General features: G+C 45.2%; 1 protein-coding gene and 1 long non-coding RNA gene across 6 annotated transcripts in view; one reads left to right on the top strand and one right to left on the bottom strand.

Annotated features, from left to right (window-relative positions):
* Positions 1-6,340: 6,340 nt before the first annotated feature.
* The window catches only part of LOC120406928, a 33,357-nt gene continuing 15,526 nt past the window's right edge, over positions 6,341-24,171 (top strand). The window contains exon 1 of the long non-coding RNA XR_005599664.1: positions 6,341-6,500. This is a non-coding gene — a long non-coding RNA (uncharacterized LOC120406928). The remainder of the gene's footprint in view (positions 6,501-24,171) is intronic.
* SEPTIN11 (septin 11) overlaps positions 9,194-24,171 on the bottom strand; it is a 74,017-nt gene continuing 59,039 nt past the window's right edge. Inside the window, exons 8-10 of one of the 5 annotated variants that reach the window (XM_039542133.1) lie at positions 21,906-22,038; positions 19,803-19,990; positions 9,194-9,224 (exon numbers count right to left, since the gene is read on the bottom strand). In XM_039542133.1, coding sequence (XP_039398067.1) covers positions 9,209-9,224; positions 19,803-19,990; positions 21,906-22,038 — 337 coding nt within the window. In that variant the 3' untranslated portion in view covers positions 9,194-9,208. Of the gene's footprint in view, positions 9,225-9,694; positions 10,584-10,604; positions 10,772-11,168; positions 15,376-19,802; positions 19,991-21,905; positions 22,039-24,171 lie in introns of those variants that run through there. The other 4 variants (XM_039542129.1, XM_039542130.1, XM_039542132.1 and 1 more) reach the window with 4 other exon arrangements.

Genomic DNA, 24,171 nt, shown 5'->3' with positions numbered 1-24,171 from the left:
TTTGTGAGTTGTTTTTTTTGCTTTTGCTTTTTGCACTGGGCAAAGGTGAGTGTTACGCTGGGGCTGCAGCAATGCTGACAAGCCGCTGCCTGGTGGACTCTTCCAGGCAGGGCACTTGAGAGAAAAGGAAGCGTAGGTTTTAATACACTATAGTCCTGATTTATTTTTTTTTCAGAGCTGCCAAGGATCCAGGATGCTAATTGTAGCCACATGCCACCTGGATTTTATTCCATCCGTTCCTCCTTCATCTTTACTCCTCAAACCATCCCTCTGGTTACTCCTTACCCTCCCACCTTCTGGATCCTGTCTCTCCAAATAAAAGTGCAATCCTGTCTATTCCATTATTAAATGCATCTCTCCCAACCCCAGCTGCCTCTCTTAACTACCCTCTTCTCTTCCCTTCCAAACTCACTGAACAAGCTGTTTACAGCTATTGACTCAAGTTTCTCTGTACCAGCTCCAATCTGGATTCCCCTTCCTCCTCTCTATTGAAAATGAGGTTTCTAATAACCTACTCTTGGGCCACATCTCAAGGTCTTTATTCCATCCTTGCTCTCCTAGACTTCTCAGCTGCTTTGGAACTAATGCCCTCCTTCTGGACACACACCCTCTCTGAGCAGGCCTCGCTGGGACAGAGGTCAGAATGCCGGTGGCCAGTCGGCAGGAATGCTCCCATTGCTAGCATTAGTGGAGCTGCAGCTGTGGGTGAGTTCCCAGAGCTGGCCAGTGTGGATAAGCCCTTACATAGCTGGATGTAATTGTCTTGAGAACCACCAAAAGCATCTTCTTGAGGCTTCCAAAGGAAGTTGCTAGAGAGAAACACGATGTGCTCTCGCTGTGCCGTGGATTGTCCCTTAAATGCGAGGCTGAGTAGGAGCAGATTCCATATCGGCATATCTGTCAATACACCTTTGGGATTGGGCCTTTGGACACCCTTTCTGTCGATTGGCTTCTCTCGATTTCTTAGCCACCTCGTTCTCTTCCCGTGACCTCTTACTGATTTGTGGATGGAGCCTGGAGGATGTGAAGGGGCCGAAAAACATGTGTTGCTGTTTCTCGATGCTGCCGGAAGCTTGACAAATGCCCAATAACCCGGAAAAGACGATGTGGAGTCCAGAAACCAAATTGACAAGCTAAAGAAGCAGAGTGGTGAGAGACTGCCCCTGGGAGGGTGTCAGGCCCTGCACAGAGCATGGAGGGGGAATGCATATTTGTCTACATTGGCGGCACCATGTAGGGTGCATGTCACTCCACACCACAGTGAAAAGCAAAGTAAAAGTAAACTTAAAAAAAAAAATTGCAATGTAGATTTGGCAGGCCTTGCTTGAGAGCCGTGGTTCTCATGTGTCTACTTGCCTAAGCAATGCCTCCGCGTCTACACTGCTCTTTATACTGGTGCTGGGGGATATGCGGCGTCTGTCCTCTACATGTCACTGTAAGTGTAGACATAGACTCAGCCCCTTTGAGCCTCTCGCAGTCCCTCTGCGCCCAGCTCTTACACACTGGCTCATTCGTGTGTGTTAGAATACTGGTGGTAAGCAATGCTGTATTGGAATCCGGGTGACTCTTTCAGTCCTTCGGCAGCAATACGATTCAGGCTTTTTCAGTCTGCACCTTTTATGGCCAAGATTTTCAAATATGGGGGCTTAAAAACCTCAGGAGGGATGGGTTCGGTTCCTTAAGCTCTACTGATGAAAAACGCTATAAATGAGCTAAATTTTAATATTATTGAAGCTACTCAGTGGCCTGATTTTCAGATGTTCAGAGCACCCAGCAGCTCCAACCAGAGACCACTGGGAACTGGGGGCACTCAGCTCTTTCTGAAAAACAGGGCAGTTACGGGGGTGCCTCGCTGAGCAGCTAAACTTTAGGCTACAATGGCAGGGACTGTTGGAGGAACCTAAGGGAGTTAGGGACACTGGGAATTGGGCACCTAATTCTCATCAACACCTTTGCAAATCCCAGGCCAAAACAGACTGGAAAGGCGTCTATCACTGTGGCTATCTCCCTTGGGCTGTTCCTTTCACAGCACTATTTTTCAGGATGGTATAATTTTGTTGGAGGGGGTGGCAGGTGAAACATTGTGTGTTGAAATTGTATATTTAATCACTTAAACACGTTGTTTTATTAAATCTATATGAAAATCCCCCATAGTCCACTTATGAGGCCCTGGGCCATATGCTCAAATTGGAGAAATTGGCAATGCCCAAAATACTTAAGAATTCTACAAATGTTGATTATTTAAGTAAAAGATCCACTGATGTTTTTTCCTTACGAAAGCATGTTGCCTCAGGTGTTTCTGCTCTTGGGTGACAGAGAACAGAGTTTCCAATATGTAGAAATAAGTATACTCAAGCCAGACGTTAATTTTCACTGTAGGGAAGGCAGAATTAAATTTAGTGGTTAGCAGGCGCTGTAGTAGAGTTCTCTGGTTTGCATGTGGAAACCAGTTCTGTGCCTCTTGAGCAGGGCAGTTCTGGCCCAGCTAGTCTGAATGGCATGATATTCTGAAAAGACCTACGTTCGTGTAACTCGACAGCAGGGAAATGCAGAACTAGTGAGCCTCCGGTATCTGTGCACAGAGCTGCGTTAGATATTAACTCCTGAATTAAACTGCCTTGCTTTCTTTAGTGGAGCTCAGATCCCTGTTCTTTGGCTCAAGAGTTTAATGGCCCTGATTCAGTGAAGCAGCTGGGCTGTGACTTTTGAGAAGCACCCAAGTGACTTAGGAGTACAAAGCCCAGTGATTGCCAAGGGGACATGTGCTCTTTTGAAAAGCCCACCTGGAAGCACATGCTTAAATAAACCCCATTGACTTCACCAGGCCTTGCACCTGCTGAAATGTTTTAGTGAAGTGTCGCCTCTGCTCTTCTGGCTGAGAACAGGGAATTATCAGGACAAGCTGGCCGTGTTCCATAGGGTTGGACTGTACCCCTATTGGGCCTACTGGCATAGGGGCCAGGAAACTCCAGCAGGTTCTCAGGACTCTGGCCCAGGAATGCTGCCGGGGTCAGGAGCAGGGCCAGCTCCATGAAGGCCCAATGCCTCTGTGTCTGCCCAGAGTCCTCCACAGCTTTGCCCCCAGCTCCCTGCCAACGTGGCTGTAGTGAACTGCAGGGCCCAGGATGCCCCTGCTGGCACCTGCCCTGCCAGTTCCCCAGTGCAGACATGCCACAGTAAAGCTAGTCCAGCCCCTCAGCGCTATTCGCTCCCTTCTGCCGTTCCCATTGGGTGCTGCCCACAGCCTTGGCCCCCTATTCTGGGAGCCAGAGACCCTGCTGTGCACTCTGGCTCCATTATCACTGTGATGTGATAGGAAGCATGGAAGAGCAGGGGCTCTCACCCAGCAGGTCAACCTCTCTGAGCATCAGCGTATTAACGGCACTCTCACACCATTGCTAAACAAGCTCCCAGCGTTGAGCCGGATCCGGCAATCCTTCCTCGGATGAAATGTCCCGTTTCCCCCCCTCCTCACCAGGACTGGCCAGCTGCATGAGGGTGTGCAGGACTGCGGGTATGTCCACCGGGCAATCAGAGTGATTGTAGCTCAGGTAGTCACACCCATGGGAGCGTTGCTCTAGCTAGCACGCTAAGACTAGTAGCGACGATGTGGAGGTGTGGGCTAAAGTGCCAGGGTCTGGGCACACTTGTACAGCCCACACCATTGCATCTTTGAGCCAGTGCCGCTAGCCCTAGCAGCAATTGGAGTCAGCCTGGGCATGCCTACCTGCGCTGCAATCACACCGCCGATTGCCATGTTCCACATCCCCTGACCCTAGAACAGTGGGTCCCAAAATGTTGTTATAGGGGGTTCTCGTGGGGGAAATTCCCTAATAGCAGACAGAGCTGTTCCTAGGGACGCCCGGCACCATGGGGCCAGCAGCCTGGAGCCCCTGGACTTCCAAGAGCTCAAAGCAGGTGTATCTATCAGGAGATTTCAACTTCAGGACTTATAAGAAACGGAAAGGGAGGTGGATATTTTTTGCTGTTTTTAAAATTAAATAGGCTGCTAGTGTGTTAAATTTATTATGAAAAACAAATTTAAGCTTTGTTGTAATGTGCGTTGTTTGCTTGGACTGCTCAAGACCTGAAAGCTTGTGTAGGAGGAACTCTTAAGAAGCTGGCTTCTTAAATACCTTCATGCCGTTTCACATCTGATACTCCTTAGGAGCGAGAGGCGCCAGTAGGGGGGGGCGACGAGGATCATGTGCCGCTCCCGCATTGATGCACCCCCCTGCGGCTCCCTCTTTTTTTTCTGGAGCCCCCTCCACTTTTCCGGCAGTGCCCCCCCAGGCCACGGGGTGCGTGGGGGCTTTACCCCCGCACCTCTTTTTTTCTACTGGCGCCTTGTCTCGTAACAGGCTTAATCAAGTGAGATCTTGGAAGAGTGTTGCTGTTTTCAAAATGTAATAAAAATACTGTAATGATAAATAGTAATTAATAGTGTGTAATAAGCCTGTCATAAAAACAAATTTTATATTTCCAAGATCACGGCTTTTATAATTCGTGCTGAGGTAAGGGAGAAAACGCCTGGAAATATTCATTTTTAGGAGGGGGTTCACGAGACTTGACATTTTAGTGCAAAGGGTTGGTGGGTGGTTAAAGTTCAGGAGCCACTGCCCTAGAATAACGGCTCAGCGCGCACAAACGGTTAGCTGAGTCACATACGGTGTCTTTTTGCAGCCTCTGCCTCCCTCCTGTGGCTGAAGCAGCTGCTGCACTCTGTTTTGAATTATTTTAGGGCATGAAAGCCGCAGATTATTTTGACTTGGCGTGAATGCTTGTTATCCAGAGGGGAAAATGGTGCGGTGCCACTTTAACCATAATTATATGCTAGTTTACAAAGCCAAATGCTTCAGGCTGCAAAGGTGCACGGGCGCTGTCTCAGAACGAACAGGACAGCTGCTCTCGTACCAAAGCCGTCTTGCTAGGGGACTGCCCAGGGCTACAGTTGAGTCTGGTGCTGAACGTGTGGGTGGAGAGGAAACAGACGATGCCCTCTTCCCTTCTGGTCTGCACCCACTTCGTGCTGCTGTAGACAACCCCATGGGTACATGGCAGGGGTGAGCTGTGTGCATAAACCAAGCTCTGCCTTTAGGGGATTTGAATCCTAGTATTTTAAATTCCCTCCAGATGTTTCCCAATTTCCCTCTGCACATATCCAGCTCGAGCGACAAAACCAGCCCGTCCCAACATCTCTCAGCACGCCCCAGGGTCTTAGTCTTGTAGAAGCAGCAGGGGACATGGATGTAAGGGGAAAGCAGTTCTTCTCTAGTCCTTTGCCACTTCTCCAGCAGTAGAAATTCCTCATTTAAAAACCCAATTCCCCCTCCCTTCCGGAAGTTTATCATCATCTCTCACAGTGCAGTGGTGTGGTGATATCACACACAATGATGTCAATCAAATTGTGTTATGGGCATGGTTGCTTAGTGAATGACTCACCATCTACTTCCTCCAGCAGACAGGCATGTCCACTCCGAACCACAGTGGGTGGGCACAAGCCCAACTTGCTTTTCCTGGGGCAATTTATTTATTTATTGGAAGTTTATTTTCTCTCTCAGCTGTGGCCTGACTCAAAATCTACTGCAGTCAATGGGAGTCTTTACATTGGGCTCAAGGGGCTTTTGACTGATCCCTTAGTGCGGCTGAAAAGTACATTTTTATGCCCTAGAAGTTGGCCAAATCCAAGCTCACGGCTGTCATGCGGACAGGCACGTGTCCCAGCAGAGGGACCGTGCCAAATGTCTCGGTACCATCTGCTTCTACTAATGTGCTGCAGCGGCTCCAAAAAAGTAATAAATCTTCTCTTATAATGGGCAATGGTGCATCGCTTTTTGGTCCAGTCTTCCTCCAGCTCCATCCCCACAGCACATGAGCACTGAAGCCCTCGCATGCCTGTGACCTGCTAAAGCCAGGGGAGGCAGGGCAGCCCCCTGGAAGCAGGTGCTGCTAATGTGTGAGGCCCAACTTCATCATTTACATTCTGGGTGGTGGCCTGGCCGCACTTACCCCTGGGCATGGAAAAATGGAGCATTTAAAAGACCACACAAGACCCCACAACCATATATTTATTATTAAAAGGTTAATTAAGCCTGAACCACACACAGGAGGAAGTGCCTTGTGGCCACTGGTACAAATGCCCAGAGGAACCTGCACATTATGTAGAGCTCCAGCCTTGCCAAGCCAGTCACTGAATGGAGTGTCAACCTCACGGCAGCCTGTTGCAGTGTTCACCATGTTCCCATGAGGCGACCGCGTCCAGCTCCTGCTACGACATTGAACTGTCATGCCATGAATGTTCAGCACCTAGCCCCATGTGGGCCCCATTCTTGGTCCGTCCTTAGGCACTACTGTAATTAACATGATTAGTAATAATGGGCAACAAATTACCCATCTTGCCACTACTTCCTTGCCTTAGGGTTTTTGGCTGTTGCGCTCACCAAGCCTAGGGACTCCAGTGCAGCAGAGCACGAGATGGTGGTTACTTTGGAAGAGACCAGGTGAGTATCTCCTATTACTAACCCTGTACAGGCTGCTTCACTAGAAGGGCTGGCTGTGACCTATGCCAACTAAAGGGTGGGAAGGGGAAGCAGTATGTATGGAAGTGTAATCTGAACAAGCATAGCATGGGCAGGCTGAGACTATCTGTAATGGATGCAAGTCCCACCCTTAGGGGGCTTTTAAAGTTAGACGTTTAAATCCATCGTAAGGGGCCTGATTTTTCCCCAAGGTGCTGAGAACCTGCAGTGCTGACTGGTTGCAGAATAGCAGACCATGGCGCTAACCCAAGGGAGCCTGACTTGCCTCTCCCTTCCTATTGCTGTGACTCAGGCGTTGTTCCACTGATGTCAGTGCTTATAACACCACCATGAGCAGAGCCTCCAGCCCCCACTGTTAGCTGATGGGGTAAGCCTGGTTTCCCAGTGTTAAGTTCTCTCTGTGGTGTAGCAGTGCTTAGGAACCTTGGTCACAGAGCAGGGCCCCGCTGTGTTAGGTGCTGTACAAACGCAGAACAAAAAGACTGCCCCTGCCCTTAAGAGGTGACTTACCTGTGATGTAGTGGAGTAGTTGTTCTTTCTCACATCACTGCATTCTACATTCCCTCCCCCACAGCACACGCTATGAATGGGAATCATGGGAGCTACAAGGAGGTGACCTGGAGGCAAATGGGGCTCAAAGACTGTATCCCAAAATATAAACTGACCAACAGCGTGTAAGGGGTGGGTGGGTGTTTCCTAATCAGAGCTCACAATACTCCAGGAGAGGTTAGGGGTGAAGATAGGAGGGGCCAGTGTCTCAGCTGCTGTAGATCTGCAGAGCTCACTGGGAGACCAGTTCAGTTCAGTCTGTCCCCAAGTCTCACTTCTACCCAGTGTGGCACTGCTGCCTCCCAGAGCAGCTGACACCGGTGACTGGAGGAAGATGCCTTAATTGCCATTGAGTAGGGCATTGGTATGACACTGGTCTTAGCACAGGCTGAGTAAATTTTGACTCCCCTCTCTCTTCTTGCAGGCATGGTAACAAGTCAACTTGTTTTAGTCTGGGGAACAGGCTCTTATCTGAACAGTAGGTGACAAGCAAGGAAAACCGCTGGTGCAGTAGAGATTTAGCTAGCAGGGAAAAGCAGGTCAGCTGTAGGAGGGGCGCACACATGAAGGGCACTAACTTACAGGAAAAAACAAGGCTGGATACAGGTAGGCACTGTCATTCATCTCTTTGGAGAGAGGCCATTGTGGGACGGAGCCTCAGCGTAGGTCCTTTAGAGTCAGTGGAGTTCTAGTGATACACAGCAGCAGGGGATCTGGCCCACTGTCCTCAATGCATTTACCTCTCACTCCTGGAGCTGAGCCTGTTTTGCTTTTTCTCTCATGCCAAAGTGTTTGGTACCTTAAATTAATAGATCATTTCTATTTTAAGAACTAAACAGCTTCCATACTCTATGGGGAGGTGTGCCTTGCCCTGTGACTCTTATGTTGTCATTTCTCCCCATGTTAACGTGAAGCAGCATCATTACTTTTCTTAACAGCTGGGTGGGAGGGGGAAAGTGAGTCAACACCACCCTTCCCTTTTCAAAATTCCTTGACAAAGACAAGTGGGAAACTTTAATAAGAAACTTGCCAGTTTCTGTCTCTAGGCGTGTGGCCAACATACATCATTCAAAGGCTTGCACTTCACATAAAGAACCTGAGTAATACAGCTGAGGGGGGGGTCTCAGACTTATCACATCATCTCCCTTATGGGTCAGCTAATAGGTTTGTAATACAGGTGCTGGGGCCTTTTATGTGTATTATGTAAAGCTTGCAAAGCATTCAAGCTAAAACACAACACCCTAGGCCCTACTTTATACAGCACTCACTCTTCTGTGATGGTCTAAGCTTGTCCAGGTGCCTGATCTGGGGCATGGCCTGTGTGATGCGAAAGCTAGGGGAAGCGTGCAGGAGCCTGGCTGTATAACCACTTATACAAACTTAACTGACTCTCAACTCCTTTTACACAGGACAGCAATGAACTCTTTATGTCTTAGTCCTGAAAACTACAGCCCACACTATGTGGGCAGGGGAGCAGTTCTGGCCATGCATTTTCAAAAGCCAAAGGTGGGTGTATAATGACTATTCAATTTTTAACATCCTACCACAAATTACCTTTTTATTTTAAAAATACTCAAAACTGACTCAGCCCTTGTAGGGACTCAGAGCATGCAGCAGTGAATTAAGGAGAAAAGGAATGAGGCACAAGCACATGAGCAGGGGGAAAATGGACTAGGGGCTAAGTAAATGTAACTTAACTTGTCTGGAAGGCATAGCTGTTATAAACTCCTTGGGTGAGACATCACCCAGTGGGGGTAGTGGAGTTGCACCCATTTCCCCAGGCCTTGATGCTCCAAGGACTTTGGTGCTTTTGAAAATATTACCCTACCCTTAAGCACATGCATATTTCTCATTCTCAAATGAAGGCTTCAGAGGGAGTTAAGTGATGCAGAAGCCTCTAGCTGACCCTCTGCCCAGGGGTGACTTTCACCTGGGCTCAGCTGTTTCTACTAAAGTCACATAGGCCATGATCCTGTTCCCATTGAAATGAATGCAAGTTGTGCCATTGGCTTTCAGTGGCAGCACGATGAGAACCCCGAGTCCTATGCTGCATACAGATCAAACCAGTATCCTTCTACCATGGTAACAGCAGGGCCTGAGCAAGCAGTAAAGGTCACATTTTACTGAAGTGGTAAGCTGTGGAAGAAGTCAAATATTACTGGAGTCAGGCCTTAATCCAGCAATGCACTAACCCCATGTTTAGAACACCAGGCCTCAATGAGGGAAGTGTCTGAACTTAATACATTTTCTGAAGGTTGTTTCTTCTCAGTGAGTCTTTTCCAGGCACAGGGGCTTAACTCCATACTCAGGTTTTCGCCCTATCTTTGACTATTGCAAGATTCTTCTCCCACTCCTTCAGTAGGAGGAGAGTATATTTCAGCCAACTAAATTTAATACCAGAAATATTAACATTCATGATAAGTTTGTAAGGCTGATTTAAATATTTCCTTGATATATGGGCACAAATCCACTTAATCAGATTGAAGAAATGGTGGTTTTGTCACTCCAAGCCCAGCCCTCGCTCCAGCAGCAGGAGTCCAAATCCTCTACCAGTGCCAAAAAAAAACCCCCCTGTGCTTCTGAAAAAGCACGTAAGCAAGTTTGGGAACGATAGTGGCTTTTATTCTGTAAACAAGGAGGCAACATAAAATACTCTGCATTCCCTTGGTCACTCCACACTGAAATACGGCAATGAGTTACGGTCAGGAGCAATGAACGTCCACTGCTTGGCAGCAAGTGATTAGAAAAACTCCCCACAATACACCTAAAATGATGATCATAATGAACAGAGCCCACTGACACTAGAGGGCACTCCACTTGTACCATAGTTTACACATGCAAGCTTACTTCGTTTTTAGCACTTTTCAAGCTCTTTGCTGTTGAATCTGCTTCTGAAGTAAACAAGTGAAAGTTATGCACATGTCCCACAGCAAGACTACATCAAGCATGTAAAAATCACTGGATGGGTTTCACATAGTTAAAAATAGTCTTCTCCTCAGACAGTGATCTGTGTGGCTGGACTTCATAGGAAAAGATCCCATTTTGCACACGAAGAGGCAGAAGATCAGCTGAAAATAACTGAACAAATTCCATCAACACAACAGTATCAAATAGCAGCTCTCTCTACTCCTGCCACTTCATCCTTAGTGATCCTTGTCCCAGGAATTGTTTTAATAAGTGGTTTAAAATGCACAGGAGCATATGCCTCATGACTGCGCAGCTTCCAGAGGAACCAGAGCAGGATGGTTTGGCAGAGAGGGTTAGAGTTGGTGCTAGCTTAAGTCTACTACTCAGCAATCATCGCTTACTATTGCACACTCATTCTGTCCATCATCCGTAAGCTTCTTATTTAATCAACAGCAGTGTGCAGGTGGTGGCAGAAGAAAAAAGTTCCCACTGTCATATCTGTGATAGCATCCAAGTTCTCTATTCCACTTACTCATTCTCTCTCTCTTTGTGGTAATGAAAATCCTGGAGAAGACATCCTGGTCAGCCCTGGGGAGCAAACAGACCCTTACAGCTACGCGCTTCCCTGACCCATGCTTTAAAGAGCAAGGTGGAGCTGATGGAAGAATGAGGTAACTTCTCCCAACAGGTGTGTACATGTTCTGCTGGCTCTTCTAATGCCCATTAGGAGAAAGGGAGTGGGGGCTTGGCAAGGTGAGCGTTACAGAAAGAAGAAGCTACAGAAAAGAGAAGAAAAAAAAGTTCAGAATCCAAATGAAAGGAAAAAAGAAAATGAAACATTTTAAAGGAAGTAAGCAGAGAGAGAGAGAGAGCGCACATACGTGAAGGTTGTAATGTAGCAGGAGCAGTGCAAGGGGCTGGGCCGATCAAGCCATTGTTTAGTGAACAGGGGAAGAGAAGCAAGGAATAGGGTAAAATGAATGCTGCCACTGTGACCCGCCTTGGCACATCCCAAAAGCAATCAACCAAAGAACAAGAAAGGCCTGCATCAACATCAAGCAAGCATGAAAACATCACCCTTGGCGTTCACACATACGTTCACTTCCTTTTTTCACCCAACAGCCAGCAACCACAACAAAAGTAAGTTACAAAGGCCACACAAAAACTAGAGTGTTTGGGTAAAAATATATTTCCCTTTTCCCGCTTTGTGTGTTGGCACAATTCACATGTGCACCCCAGAGCACATACAAAAAAAGGAACTGAACTGTGGCGGAAGGCTATGATTCATTTTGAACTTCAGAAATGAAATATTTTGACATCAATAAGACATCTAAGAGTCATACATATATACTTCTGCATTAACAGTGGTTGGAGGTATACAGTCATTTGGACAAAAACATGGGTTATTTTCAAAGAGCAAGGTAGTAATGTTCTACACCTCTAGTTTAAAGGCCATCAGCATATATTTAAAAATATTCCTACTGCTGTTCACAGCTTTATTTTCAGTTAGTTTAAAAAAACACCCTTCCTATTTGTATAATCCCATGCTGTCACACCCTGGCCCTTCTAGATGATCTATACTGTAAATGCAGCTGGGCTCCTTGGAGAAAGGATGTGACAGGAATAAGCTGTTAGAAACAGCTTGAGACTGGCAAATCACAACATGATTCAAATGGACAGATCTGATAACCCACACAAGACATTGCTGGTTTTCATCACAACAGTTTAAAAGTAGAATGAGAACTACTTGGAAAAAAAACCCACTGATTGTGTTAAATAAAATAAAGGTGTTTTTTTTGTTTTGTTTTTTAAAAGACACAAATACAAAAGTCTTCTTGACAGGGTTATAAGCAGGTAACATATATACAAGGCAGCAAAAGGATAAGTGATCTTGTATTTAAGAAAACTCCCAGTAGCCCATAGCTAGGAACACAGAGTCTGGCTTGGCAGCTGAGTGGATGCAGTCTGCAGATCAGAACCATGGCCAGTTTTTACTAGCTGTTGGAGATGCCACTGAGTGGAATACCTTGTAATTCCCCCTTTCCCATCAGCCACAAAACATGACATGTCACTCTATACTGAAAGACGACATGGATTATTGGAAGTACTCAGGTAGCCGTAGTTACCACTGAGGATAACCACAGTCCCAAGGCCCGGGGAAGAAAGGGCACACTATTTACCTCATTCTTAGATAAAATATTATACACAGGGTGGGATTTTCCAGAGCCTTCGGTGTTGGCCTAACTCTAACTCTACTCCTTGAAACATCAAGAGGAGTTTCCCCAAGGATTTAAAGAGCAGCAGTGAGGGCAATATTGAGCACTCTTGAACAATGACCCCTTTATAACCAAGGAGATGTCAAGTCAGTGGAAATAAGGTGCCTAATCTGTGCTTTTGAAAGTCAACCCCCAATACTCACAGCAGCGCATTTTGGAACAAGTATCAGTCTTCCCCAGTGGCCAGTGTGTCATTCAGACTTTGCCTATGGGTTTTATTCCACATCCAAGGAGTGCTTTAATGCATAGATCTGCATGCTCCATTGTTTGTTCCTGCTCATTTATAACAGCCTAAAAATGGACATCCCAGCACCTCCGGTAAATGCAGCATTATCAGTGACTAGTCATTGCTTTTTAAACATCCTACCCTTTGCAGATCTTCACAAGCAAGAGAGTTAGGGTTACATAGCTGTCATGAAAAAGCTAATGCTACCTTAAGCTGGAATTTTCAAATGAGTTGGGGTCCCTAATAGCCAATAGGAGCTGGTGCCTAACTCCCTTTGGTCCTTTTGAAAATCCCAGCTGAAGATGGTTATTGTTTAGTAAAAGTTTTTAAAGAACCCTCAGCTTTGCCATTTGTAGAAAAGTCAACGTTCGTTCATTTCAAAAGTGGGCAGAGAGGTCTCTTGCTGCTGTACTTACATGCAAAGGTGAAAAAGCACATCCAACTAGATTTGAGGGTATCCCTTATTCCGTGCAGAGCCAGGGACTACTGTGAAAAAGGCATAGATACAGAAAGGAAAGAAGTGCAGCAGTAACAAGCTAAACATGGCCCGGGATTTTTAAGAGTTAGTGCGCCATTAGACCAAAAAAAAAAAAAAAAAATTGCAAGTTTAAATTTTATTCCCAGCTTCTCCAAAACGATGGTTCTTTGCTAAAAAGGGAAACAAACCAATCCCTCCCCCCAGCATTTAATACATTTGGCAACAGTTTTGTGTCCAAAATAAAAACCACCTAGTCTCAGCTAATTTTCTCTGCCAAGCTTCCCTTGAAAGGGTTTTTAAACTGAGCAGGAGAAACTAACGTTAAAATTAAGTTCTCTTACTTGGCACAACCCTCCCCTGCCCCCACCTGTGTTAATTAAACATAGGACACACACAGACAGCTGATGGAAGCACACTACACAAGCTTCAAACTTGAGCATATTGCACGATCAAATGCAGCCCATGGTTAGGAAACTGGTTTCATGTGTTCAATACCAAGTGAGTTTGTAAGGCTAAGCTGAAGCAAAACTGCAAGGATCTCTGATTTTTACTGCTATTTAAACCTGGCTACTGCAACTGTCAGTCCTTCCAATGATGCGGATGTTCACGACAACTTAGCTTGAATTTCAAAATAGTTTCTTCCCAGTCTTTCCTCTGCTTAAATTTATGCAGTTTGTCCAGCCACCCCTTTCCCCTCCCCTAAGAGCCATGTTTACAGGGGGGGGGAGGGGAGAGAGAACAAAACCACCCCCCACAAACCTGCCTTTGTGAATGTAGTTACACAACCCCTGTGCTTGGGTAGAAACAAGCAAAGTTGGAATGTGGGGGAATCAGGTGAAGAGGGTTAATTTCAAGAGCGCTTTAAAGAAAGAAACAGGAGACTACCTAGCTAGGAGCAGAGGGAAAGCTGGCAGAACATCAGCAGTAGAGAGAGAAATCCAGAAGTCATAGGGTAAACATGGGTCACCACTTCTTGGAATGTATCAGAAAGGAAAAGACTCTGTCCGAAAAGGAATGGCACAGAAAATACAAATTAAACAGTTAGGTCAATTTTCACACCAAGTACGCCCTAAAAAAAGGGCCTGGCTTATGCTAGATGTTCAGTCACCGTTTGTTAATGCAAACTATTGTTTGCATCCCAAGCCTTCGCCGGCTGCGCAAAGCTGATCAGTGCATTGATGTTACCTTTATTATGCCTTTGTCAAGCAAGATAAGCTACATCTTAGCCCAGTAAAGAGTGTGAACAGCCATATTCTCTCTCCACTTTAGGAGCCAGAGTAACTGAAGTTAATGGAGTTTAACTAACTCCTTTAATGGTTCACTGGCACTTACCAACAGAAGACACTATGTTCCAAGACTGATCCTGCAACCACATAAGCATGTGCAAACATTTACTCCCGTGAGGACTCCTACTAAAGTCAACTGAACTATATCACATGAGTAAAGTTACGCTTGTGCTTATGTGTTTGCTGGATGACTCTTCTACTCAGGCAATCTGTGGAAAGTGTATTCAAGTTTTGGGATGGGTTTCGGTCAGCGGGTTAGTTTTTGATGATGAAGGACTCTTGATTTCAAAGCAATAGAGGGGAGAAACCTCCTGTCCTGGGAATTTGCAGCTCCTTTTGATGCACACTGCACAGTTTTTAGTGGTTAGCCACAACACTTAATAGAGAAGAGTTATTGCAAAAATATTTAACCTGTTGGGTGAATAACAAAAAGCCAGGCCAAAAGTCATTATCCATAAGGTAAAAAACTCATGCAAGAATAAGCATGCAAGGTCAGTTGCTCTTTTGTTACCTACACACACAAAAGCCTAACAATGGGATTTCTACAGTCTTACAAGTCAGCTATCAAAGAAACTCATTTAAGTGGACTTCTGGGTTTAGCAATACACTGGGGAGACTCTGGCTAAGTTTGCACTGATCTTATTCCCACTGAATAGTAACTCACAGATTTCCATGGGAGTACTTGTGCTATTCAGTGCAAGTAAGGGGAATCAGTTTGGCCTGTTGAGAGCAGTGTGTGCAAACGAGTAACAGCAGCATTTAAGGCCTTATCCTGAAACCCTTCCAATGTCTTTAAGTGGCCTAGGATCAAGCCACTGACACACAAGTCTTGCTCTCAATTCAAAGCCAAGTGGCAGGTCTGATCTATTGCTGCTGTTCTTACCAGAGAGAGAAATGGCATCAACTTTTCAAACAAAAACAACCCCGCCCCCCGCCTCAATTTCCAGATGCTCACTGCTTCACCCACCTTTCTCCCACCCACTCCATTATTAAATGAGTTAATAGTTATTGGTGTTTAAAACAAAAACCAAAACAGATGGCAGAGACACGTTACTGCAAAAGCAGGTGAATGCAGGAACATCCTTGGCTTGCCAGGCTTTATGTGAAGCTTGCACTGCAAGTTAAAAAAAACAAAAACAAAAAAAAACATTAGAAATAATAGAAACCCAAAAGAAAGAAAGAAAGATGGGAGAGCTGACACCAGCGTTCTGCTTCGGTGGACGCCCATGCAAATGGATTATGAATTTTAAAAGGAGTGAAACAAATTTTAAAATCGGAGTCAATTCTATTCTATATGACAAGCAAAAGCAAAGAAAAACTGAGTGGAGAAAAACAAACAAACCACATAGTTAGTCCAAACTAGGTTACTGTTTGATAGTGACTTAGGCCAATATTTTCAGAAGTGGCTAGTGATTTTGCAGGCCCAACCTAAGACACCTTAAAAGGGATTCTGATTTTCAGAGAGCGGATGCTTAACATTTTCTGAAAACCAGGCCCCTTTAAGACAGCTCAAGTTGGGCACTTTAAGGTCACTCATCACTTTTGAAAATGTAGCCTACCAGTCTGATCCGGATCCCACTGAAATCAATTGGAGTCTCTCTTCAATGGCTGTTGTCTCAGGTCCCAACTGAACACCCTGCATGGTGTAGTTTAAGGACTTCTACCAGGACAGAATACGGGTTTGAAAATCCCTTTCATTAAAAGGAAGTTGGAAGCGAAGTTTCTTGTACTGTGTTACAAAGTGACTTTACATTAAAGCAGCCAAACAAAAAAAGTTCCAACTCCTGTGCCTGTCTGAGAAATTGCAAGTAATACAATGCACACATCTAGGTACGCAGCTGACAACCTATTAATCATAGAATCATTGAATATTAGGGTTGGAAGGGACCTCAGGAGGTCATCTAGTCTAACCCCCTGCTCAAAGCAGGACCAATCCCCAGACAGATTTTTACCCCAGTTCCCTAAATGGCCCCCTCAAAGATTGAACTCACAACCCTGGGTTTAGCAGGGGAATGCTCAAACCACTGAACAGGCAAGAGCCGAGAAGCATTTAAGGACCTACTCTGGTTGTGCCTTGACCACACTCGTTGCCAGCAACTGCCACTGGAACACGTAGGTATGAAGAAATGCCAAGGCCACAACTAAGATAATGGGATCAAGATGGGATTTAGGCAAGCACTTAAGCATATGGTTGTACAGCACCTAGCACATAAGAACGGCCATACTGGGTCAGACCAATGGTCCATCTAGCCCAGTATCCTGTCTACCGACAGCGGCCAATGCCAGATGCCCCAGAGGGAGTGAACCTATCAGGTAATGATCAAGTGATCGCTCTCCTGCCATCCATCTCCACCCTCTGACAAACAGAGGCTAGGGACACCATTCCTTACCCATCCTGGCTAACAGCCATTAATGGACTTAACCTCCATGAATTTATCCAGTTCTCTTTTAAAGCCTGTTATAGTTCTAGCCTTCACAACCTCATCAGGCAAGGAGTTCCACAAGTTGACTGTGCGCTGTGTGAAGAACTTCTTCCTTTTATTTGTTTTAAACCCGCTTCCCATTAATTTCACTTGGTGACCTCTAGTTCTTGTATTATGGGAATAAGTAAATAACTTTTCCTTATCTACTTTCTCCACATCACTCATGATTTTATATACCTCTATCATATCCCCCCTTAGTCTCCTCTTTTCCAAGCTGAAAAGTCCTAGCCTCTTTAATCTTTCCTCATATGGGACCCGTTCCAAACCCCTAATCATTTTAGTTGCCCTTCTCTGAACCTTTTCTAGTGCCAGTATATCTTTTTTGAGATGAGGAGACCACATCTGTACGCAGTATTCAAGATGTGGGCGTACCATCCATTTATATAAGGGCAATAAGATATTCTCCGTCTTATTCTCTATTGTCCTATTTTCCTGATTCGTTGGTCCTGTTTCATCGTTCTGGCTTGTGCAGAATTTTTATACTGTCTCAGTGGTCCAAGTTACAGATGTGTAATTCCACCGTTAAAAAGAAGCAGTCCAATAAATTGCATTCTGGGGAGGCTACAAGGGAAATCCAGCTGAGAGCATTTCAGGGATTAGCCTGATTTCCACTGGTAATTGTATAAAACATCAGAGTCATGCCACCACAGTTCAACAATAAGAATAAAAACCCATATCTATTAAAACTGTAGCATTTCACTAGAGTGCAAGAGGAAATTTAAAAGGTTTTAGGAACCAAGATATGCTACAATGCAGATGCATCTGCATTTTCCTTTCCAGCTTCTGTTAGCAATTTGAACATTATAAAATAATTTGAGCAACTCCCAACAGCTGGTGTGGAATGATACCGAGAGGCAGGACTGTTTTAAACATATTTACAAAGCAAAGTGCATGTTCCTCATGACTGGATTTCTGTGGCAGAATAGAAACCATGTGATTTGTAATGGCAACTAGAAACATGACGTATCTAATACACCAATCTCACGCAGGTGCCAGAAGAATTCACAGGAACAGCTAGTAGCTAACGTCTACTATTGAAAGTTACAAAACCAAACCCCACTGCATATAGCTTCAGTCTGATACAGAAGGGATGAAGAAACCTATTGCAGATTTTATATAAATATTAAATTAGCAGCGCCATTTAAAAGATTTCTGAGTAGAAAAAGGGCATCAAAAGTTCCAAGAGACTTAGAAAAAGGCCATAATACTAGGGGAACACAATGTGGGAACAGCCATGCCAGGCAGGACCCTTCCAGTCTAGCCTATTTACAGAGAATGCGCAAGGGAGAAATGTCAGCATTCTAGGAAGGTTCTTGCCAGATATTAGTTCTGTACTGATCTGCTTTTTGGATTATTTTAATTAAATGAGTTTCCAGTACACATGAAAATGCTGTATTTTCTCTATGCTGGTCTTTGCGTAAGCTTTTAGAGCCAGATTCTCAGCTAGAGTAAGCCAGCATGGCTCCATAGGAGCTACATTGATTTACATCAAGTGAGGAACTGGCTCTTCATTGTTTTAAACACCTTTGCTGGGTGTGATTTTCAGAGCACTGATCCAGCAGCAGAAACGAGAGACACACACTCCGGCTTCTGCTGGTACAAGGATGAGAGCACGGTGCCACTGCCCATTGTAGAAAAATACACTAGTGTACACGAAATAAAGTAGAAGCTCACTAGTTCGCACTAGTGCTCTTGTGAATAGTTGAAGTTAGTCAATTAGCAAGGTCTTCCCCGCACTTGAGAGTTAATTCAGATTAAGATCGGATGGGAATTTAAAGCACACCAGCCATTCCTGAATAACTCCATGTGCAGACAAGCCCTAGGTGACCAACTCAAAAGCAAAACATGCCACATCATTAATTGCACTTCAAGCATTTTTCTTTTGTCAGCAACAGCTTAGTATTAATTATTTATGAGCATACCAGGAAATGCCCTATGCCATATGTATAATGCAAGACCTTGCTGGAGCACTGGCTATTAAACATTTACTGAGGTCTGGAGACAACAGTGTTTTGTGTGGATTAAAAAGTGTGTTAGTCAGTGAGATTCTACAGTATCATCCTCTTTATAGGGTATAGGATTTCAGTAACATAAATGTGTGCTTTTATCTCAGGCAACCTGGGAAGGAATCCAAGGGGAAGCCTATCTGAGAATCGTAGAGGGGAACTATTGGTACTTCTTACCTAAGACTGGCCTCTTAGAATAGATTGTCCTGTTCTGCTATACAGACAATCCATTCTTATTCTATTTCAGCTCTGTCAAACTTGTTTGGTTTCATTGTAAGTCTCCAATCCCGAGACAGTTTGGGGTTTTTTTAAGGCAATACAGGGACAAATTCTGCCCTTGGATACATTCTGCCATTCGGAAGCCCCATAAGTATTTGAGAGTAGAATTTGCCTCACGAGTGTAAATACATAATAGAAAATACAATGCCATTTATCTTTTGCTAGATGCATCAGTTGTGCTATCTTATTATGTTGAATTGATACTACATGGATTAAATTAACCTGTAATTATAGGTACCATAGTTTAAAAACAAAAACAAAAAAAACCCACCAAGTATTCACTTTTTGGCACTAGGATGTTCCATGTCAAAATGACATGGCTGTTAAGCTTTTGGTTTTAAAGGCGTTTATAGCTATAACCGCCACCCTAAAGTATTTAGAATCAGGAACTATATTTAAAAGTATAAATGGGGGAAGGAAGCACACGTAGAGACGCTCTTATGAGGCTCATGAGAATAAGTCTGTAACCTTAGTGCCTCAAAGTTGATTCCGAATATGCTTGAGAAATCACAGATTAGATCTCCACTTTCTGACTGCTCTCTCAAACCAGGCAGAGGGATAAATTAAACTTTACGGTACCCTTCTAATGAAACCTTAAAATCATCTCCCCGGCCCAGCCCGCCCCTTGGAGATCATATTTTATTTGATCAGTCTGGTAAAAAAAACCCAGTTTCCAGTCTGATGATGGGAAAAAGCAAATACAGACACGCAACAGAAAAAACCCCACACACACTGGAATAAGGCCACAAGGTTGTAGTGCGACAGCCCCTTACTTTTTCTTGTCCTTGTCTTTCTTGGTTTGTTGGGAACCGGCCTGTTGTGCCTGTGACTGCAGTAGCTGAGCGGCTGCCTTCTTCTTCTGGAAGTTGCTCAGCTCCTCCTCAAGCTCCTTCTTTTTGTCCTCTACTTTTTTCTTCTCCTCTTGGTGTGTCCGCTTGAGATGGTCAAACTTTTCATGGAGCTGCCCAGACAGGGAGGGGATGATAGAGTTGGAGGGGAGGGGAAAAGAATATTGCTTTGTATTATTTGTATGAATTACAGCACTTCCTACAGGGGTTCCTCTGGTCTGCGTGCTCTGCACACACGTAAAGCAGAACTAGAGCAAAACTGCAGCGCCTGCCCGTGGGAGCTCCCAATCTGAACAGACAAGACGACCAAAGGGAGTATTATGTAACTGAGCTAGAGCAAGAATAAGGGTCAGATTGAAAGTCAGTGGGATTTAGGAGCCTAAATCCCATTTCGAAAATTTCTTATACATGAAGAAGCCTAAGTCATTGAGGCACTTTTGAAAATCTTACCCTAGGTCACACAGAAAGGCTGTGGTAGAGCTGGGAATTGAAGGCAGATCTTCCCAGTCCAGGGCCTTCACCACAAAACCAAGTTTTACTGATTTTAAAAAGATATTTTCCTAAAGGGATTTTAAACATTCCTGGTATTCTACAAGGAGGGGCAAAGTATAGAGAGGTATTGCTGGGTGATTATATACTACTTATTCTGCTAATGGGCTTCAGGGGAAGTTAGGATTTCACCTTTCGCTGCAGGAAAGCTACGTGTGAGAACTGCCCCAAACATCCATTTCATTTAAGTGTTGACATGGATTTGAGATGACTGCATGAAAGACCCAAGCCAACTAGCATTTCTCTCCCACCATATCTTCTGGCTTTTTGGGGACTGCCAGATAACTCATTCCCAGTTCCGAGCACTGGGAAGATTAGAGCGATGCGTCTTGTTCATTTTAATGAACAGACTCATACAATTTGTGTTTTCATGTGTGTGTAGTGACAAACTGTTGTACATTGGTGACCAGCAAAACTGCTACGTGATCACCTGATGAAAAGCCCCCCAGAATCTCTCATAACATTCACAGATATCTGTGCACTTACACACACAGGGCTTGATTCTCCTCGGCCCTGCACCATGTGGAAACAGCTACATTTGCACAAAGCGAGTAGACAGTGGGTGCAAAATGCTACCGCTCCGACCCCCTTTGCAGAGATATAACAGGACGACACAAGGTGCAAGGAAGCAGGGAATCAGGCCCTCGGTCGTAGAGCTCCATAGAGCAGCTCCTGTTCACATGGACCTCTTGGATAACGACAGTTCGGCTGTGCCCTTTGGGGCTGCACTCTGAGAAACCCTGCAGCGGGAGTGGGAGTCCGGAGAACAGTGCTGAGCTGCTGAAAGGCTCTATGCAGGAGCCAGGTTTCAAAGGACTGTAAGGGTTGAAACATGGCCCCTTCAAAGCCAGACAGTCTGCAGCGCTGGGTGCCATCCTGTAAAGCCATCAGCTCCCCAGACTGCAGCTGTCCCCAGTGCTTTGGGCCAAGGGGAACCACTGAGCGGTATGACCGAGTAAGTATGCCCCTTTCCTTGGGCAGGGAGGACTCCGATCTGCAGAGCCAGCGTTGCATGGCAGCTGGGGTTTTACAAAGAAGCCAGAGGGAGTTCTCTGTGCCTATGGTATTTATCTGCTTCCCCCCGACCCTCCAACCACTGTATCTGAACCCCTCAGTTTTCTATGTCTGTGTCCTCACAACAACCCTGAGAAGCCAGGAAGTGCTATTATCCCCGCTGTCCAGGCACAGGGACCTTAGGCCAGGTGTTTAGGCATCTAACTCCCATTGAAAAATCAATTTAGGTGCCTGGACACCTTTAAAAATCTGGCCCTAAGTGACTTGCCCTAGGTCCCACAGGAAGTCTGTGGCAGAGCAGGGATTTGAACCCACGTCTCCTAACACCTAGGCGCATGCCCTAACCACTGGGCCATCCTTCCTCTCAGACTATCAGTGGGATCCAAATGCCTAAGTCCTTTAGGCCCCTTTCAAGCTCCCAGCATAAACCCCCGTGCCTAATCCTTTTGGTTAGCAATCACTCACATCTTTCTCCGCTTCTTTCAACTCTGCTTCTTTCTCCTTCACTCTCATGACGAACATCTGTCTCATTTCTTCCTCCTTCTTCTGCAGCTCACCCAGGAATTCATTCCTCTTCGCTTCATAGGTCTCTTGGAGACTGTTACAAATACACAAGGGAAAAAACAGTCAAGATTACTTAGTGCCTGGACCAGAGATATTCGCCCCAGGCTTTCGGGCTCCTGGCATGTCACCCCTCGCTCAGCGTTGCCATGGAATTTCAGAGCAGAGACCTGATCACATTGTCCGGATCTCCATTCCAGTTTTCTGGAAGGAACTTCCAGTTTGGGAAGTTCTATAAAAGATACAGGCAGCAAGAGTCTGCAAGTCACTTAACAGGCAGCAAGAGTGACTCAGCTTCAGACGCAGCTACTGCATATGCATTTACTGCAATCCAGCTGCTAACATAGCCTTCCACGGCTGATCACTTATACATTTCTCTCTGCTCCCAATCTTTTTGCCTCATCCTCTGTTTGTCCAGCATCTAGCCTATGTAGGATCCATGGATCCAGGATTAACGGAACACAGATTCTGGGCTGGTATGTTTCGTAAAGGACTTATTATTCTTCCTCTGAATCACCACCTTTTACAGTTTTAATTTCTTCATTCCTCCATCAACACAAAGGAATCTGTTTCTTGACACTGATTTACTACCCAGTGAGATGCTGCAGCAGACCTCGGGGGGATAAAATAGGCCAACACACACCTACACATAGAGCTGCGATTTTCAGAGTCACTCGGGGGATTTGGAAGCCAAATTCCCATTAATTTTATTCCTTCGGTGGCTTTGAAAATCTCAGTCAAAAAGGATAGCTGGAGTTTGCTGTTACATTCCTGAGAACAAACAGTCCCAAGTAAAGCTCCATTGATGTGGATTTTGGGTTTACACACAGGCTACGTTCTCTGCATAGGCACAACGAGGAAAATTAAAACTGAGTTAGTGAAACATTTGCCCCTGCTTCGGGCCAGTGCTTTATTCTTCATTGTGTGCAGTGATTTTCTTCATTAGTCCTTCGCGCAATCCCAGTCAAACAGCCTTCAAATTGCTACAGCTTGGGCGTAATCCTGCACACCGTACTGAGCAACCCCAGCTCCCACAGCCCCTTGCAGGAACGGGTCTCTCAGGAGCTGCTCTTCTGCAGTATCAGACAGAGACAGCAGTCTCATGATGCTGACTGACCTAGCTGGGTTCCCAGCACTTGAATGGTGCAAGTCTCATAAGGTTCAGTTCTTGTGAGATTCTCACCATCTGAGAATGGGAAAATGAAAAGAAGCTTCTTTTGGATCTGGACTGGAAACGGTCCCAGCCTGGTAATAACAGGTAAAGATCCAGAGAAACGAATCAGAATCGACCTGAAACTCCATTTTAGATCGAAGGTTCTGTTTATGGCCCATCTCTCATTGAAATCCTTTAGTGTCCAAGTATAGGCTCTGGATAACACGACCTTCTTCATCACCGGAGCCGCTCCCTGTGCGTGCTCTCAGTTTTATCTGTTCATTGAGTGAAGATTAGAAACTGCAGTTGTAATATAGTATCCTAGGGAGCAGCAGAGCCTTACAGAACCAAAGCGAAAGCACTCCATACTCCCTTAATCATATCCTGCCTTATGACCCACATCTGGGTAACAAACAGAAGAGCAGGGTGGTGGGGAAGGAGGAAGGCTGACCAGCTCATACAGGGTTTTTCCCGCCGACAGACAAAATTACTCGTATCACCTTATTATTTTAGACTGGGTTTTTGCAGTTGGAAATCCCACCCTTCATGCGAAACTTTCAGATACGCGAAAGCCAGCAAGCTAAATCGTTTGTTGATGTAATACCACTGACTTCCCCGGAATCCGTCTGGGCCAAATTCTTTGTGGGGGCAACACCGCTGACCTCTCTGCCATTATTCCAGCAGAGAATCTGGCCCAGCAATTCAAAGTTACATATGGAAAACTCACTTCCAGCCTGGAGGAGTATAAACGCAAGGCCATTTGGGATTTCAGCAACTTCTTCCAGTCGCAGCTCTCAAGAGACGCTGTAACTTCAGCTAGCAAACAAAGAGGCATAAACCTACATTCCAGAGAAAGCTCCCAGAATCTGAACATTTACATCCAATGAAGGAAAACATGTTTCCAAACTACTGCCCATTTAAAAACAAACATTCTAGCTTTTATTTTAAAAATCAATAGGTCATTGAACAACCCAAGCGACAGGGAAAGGATTCCACAAAGAGGAGGAAAATGCATGA

This window comes from Mauremys reevesii, linkage group 5 (assembly GCF_016161935.1).
Source record: "Mauremys reevesii isolate NIE-2019 linkage group 5, ASM1616193v1, whole genome shotgun sequence".
Lineage (NCBI taxonomy): Eukaryota > Metazoa > Chordata > Testudines > Geoemydidae > Mauremys > Mauremys reevesii.
The sequence above is the reverse complement of the archived record's forward strand: the minus strand, read 5'-3'. Positions and strand labels throughout refer to the sequence as shown.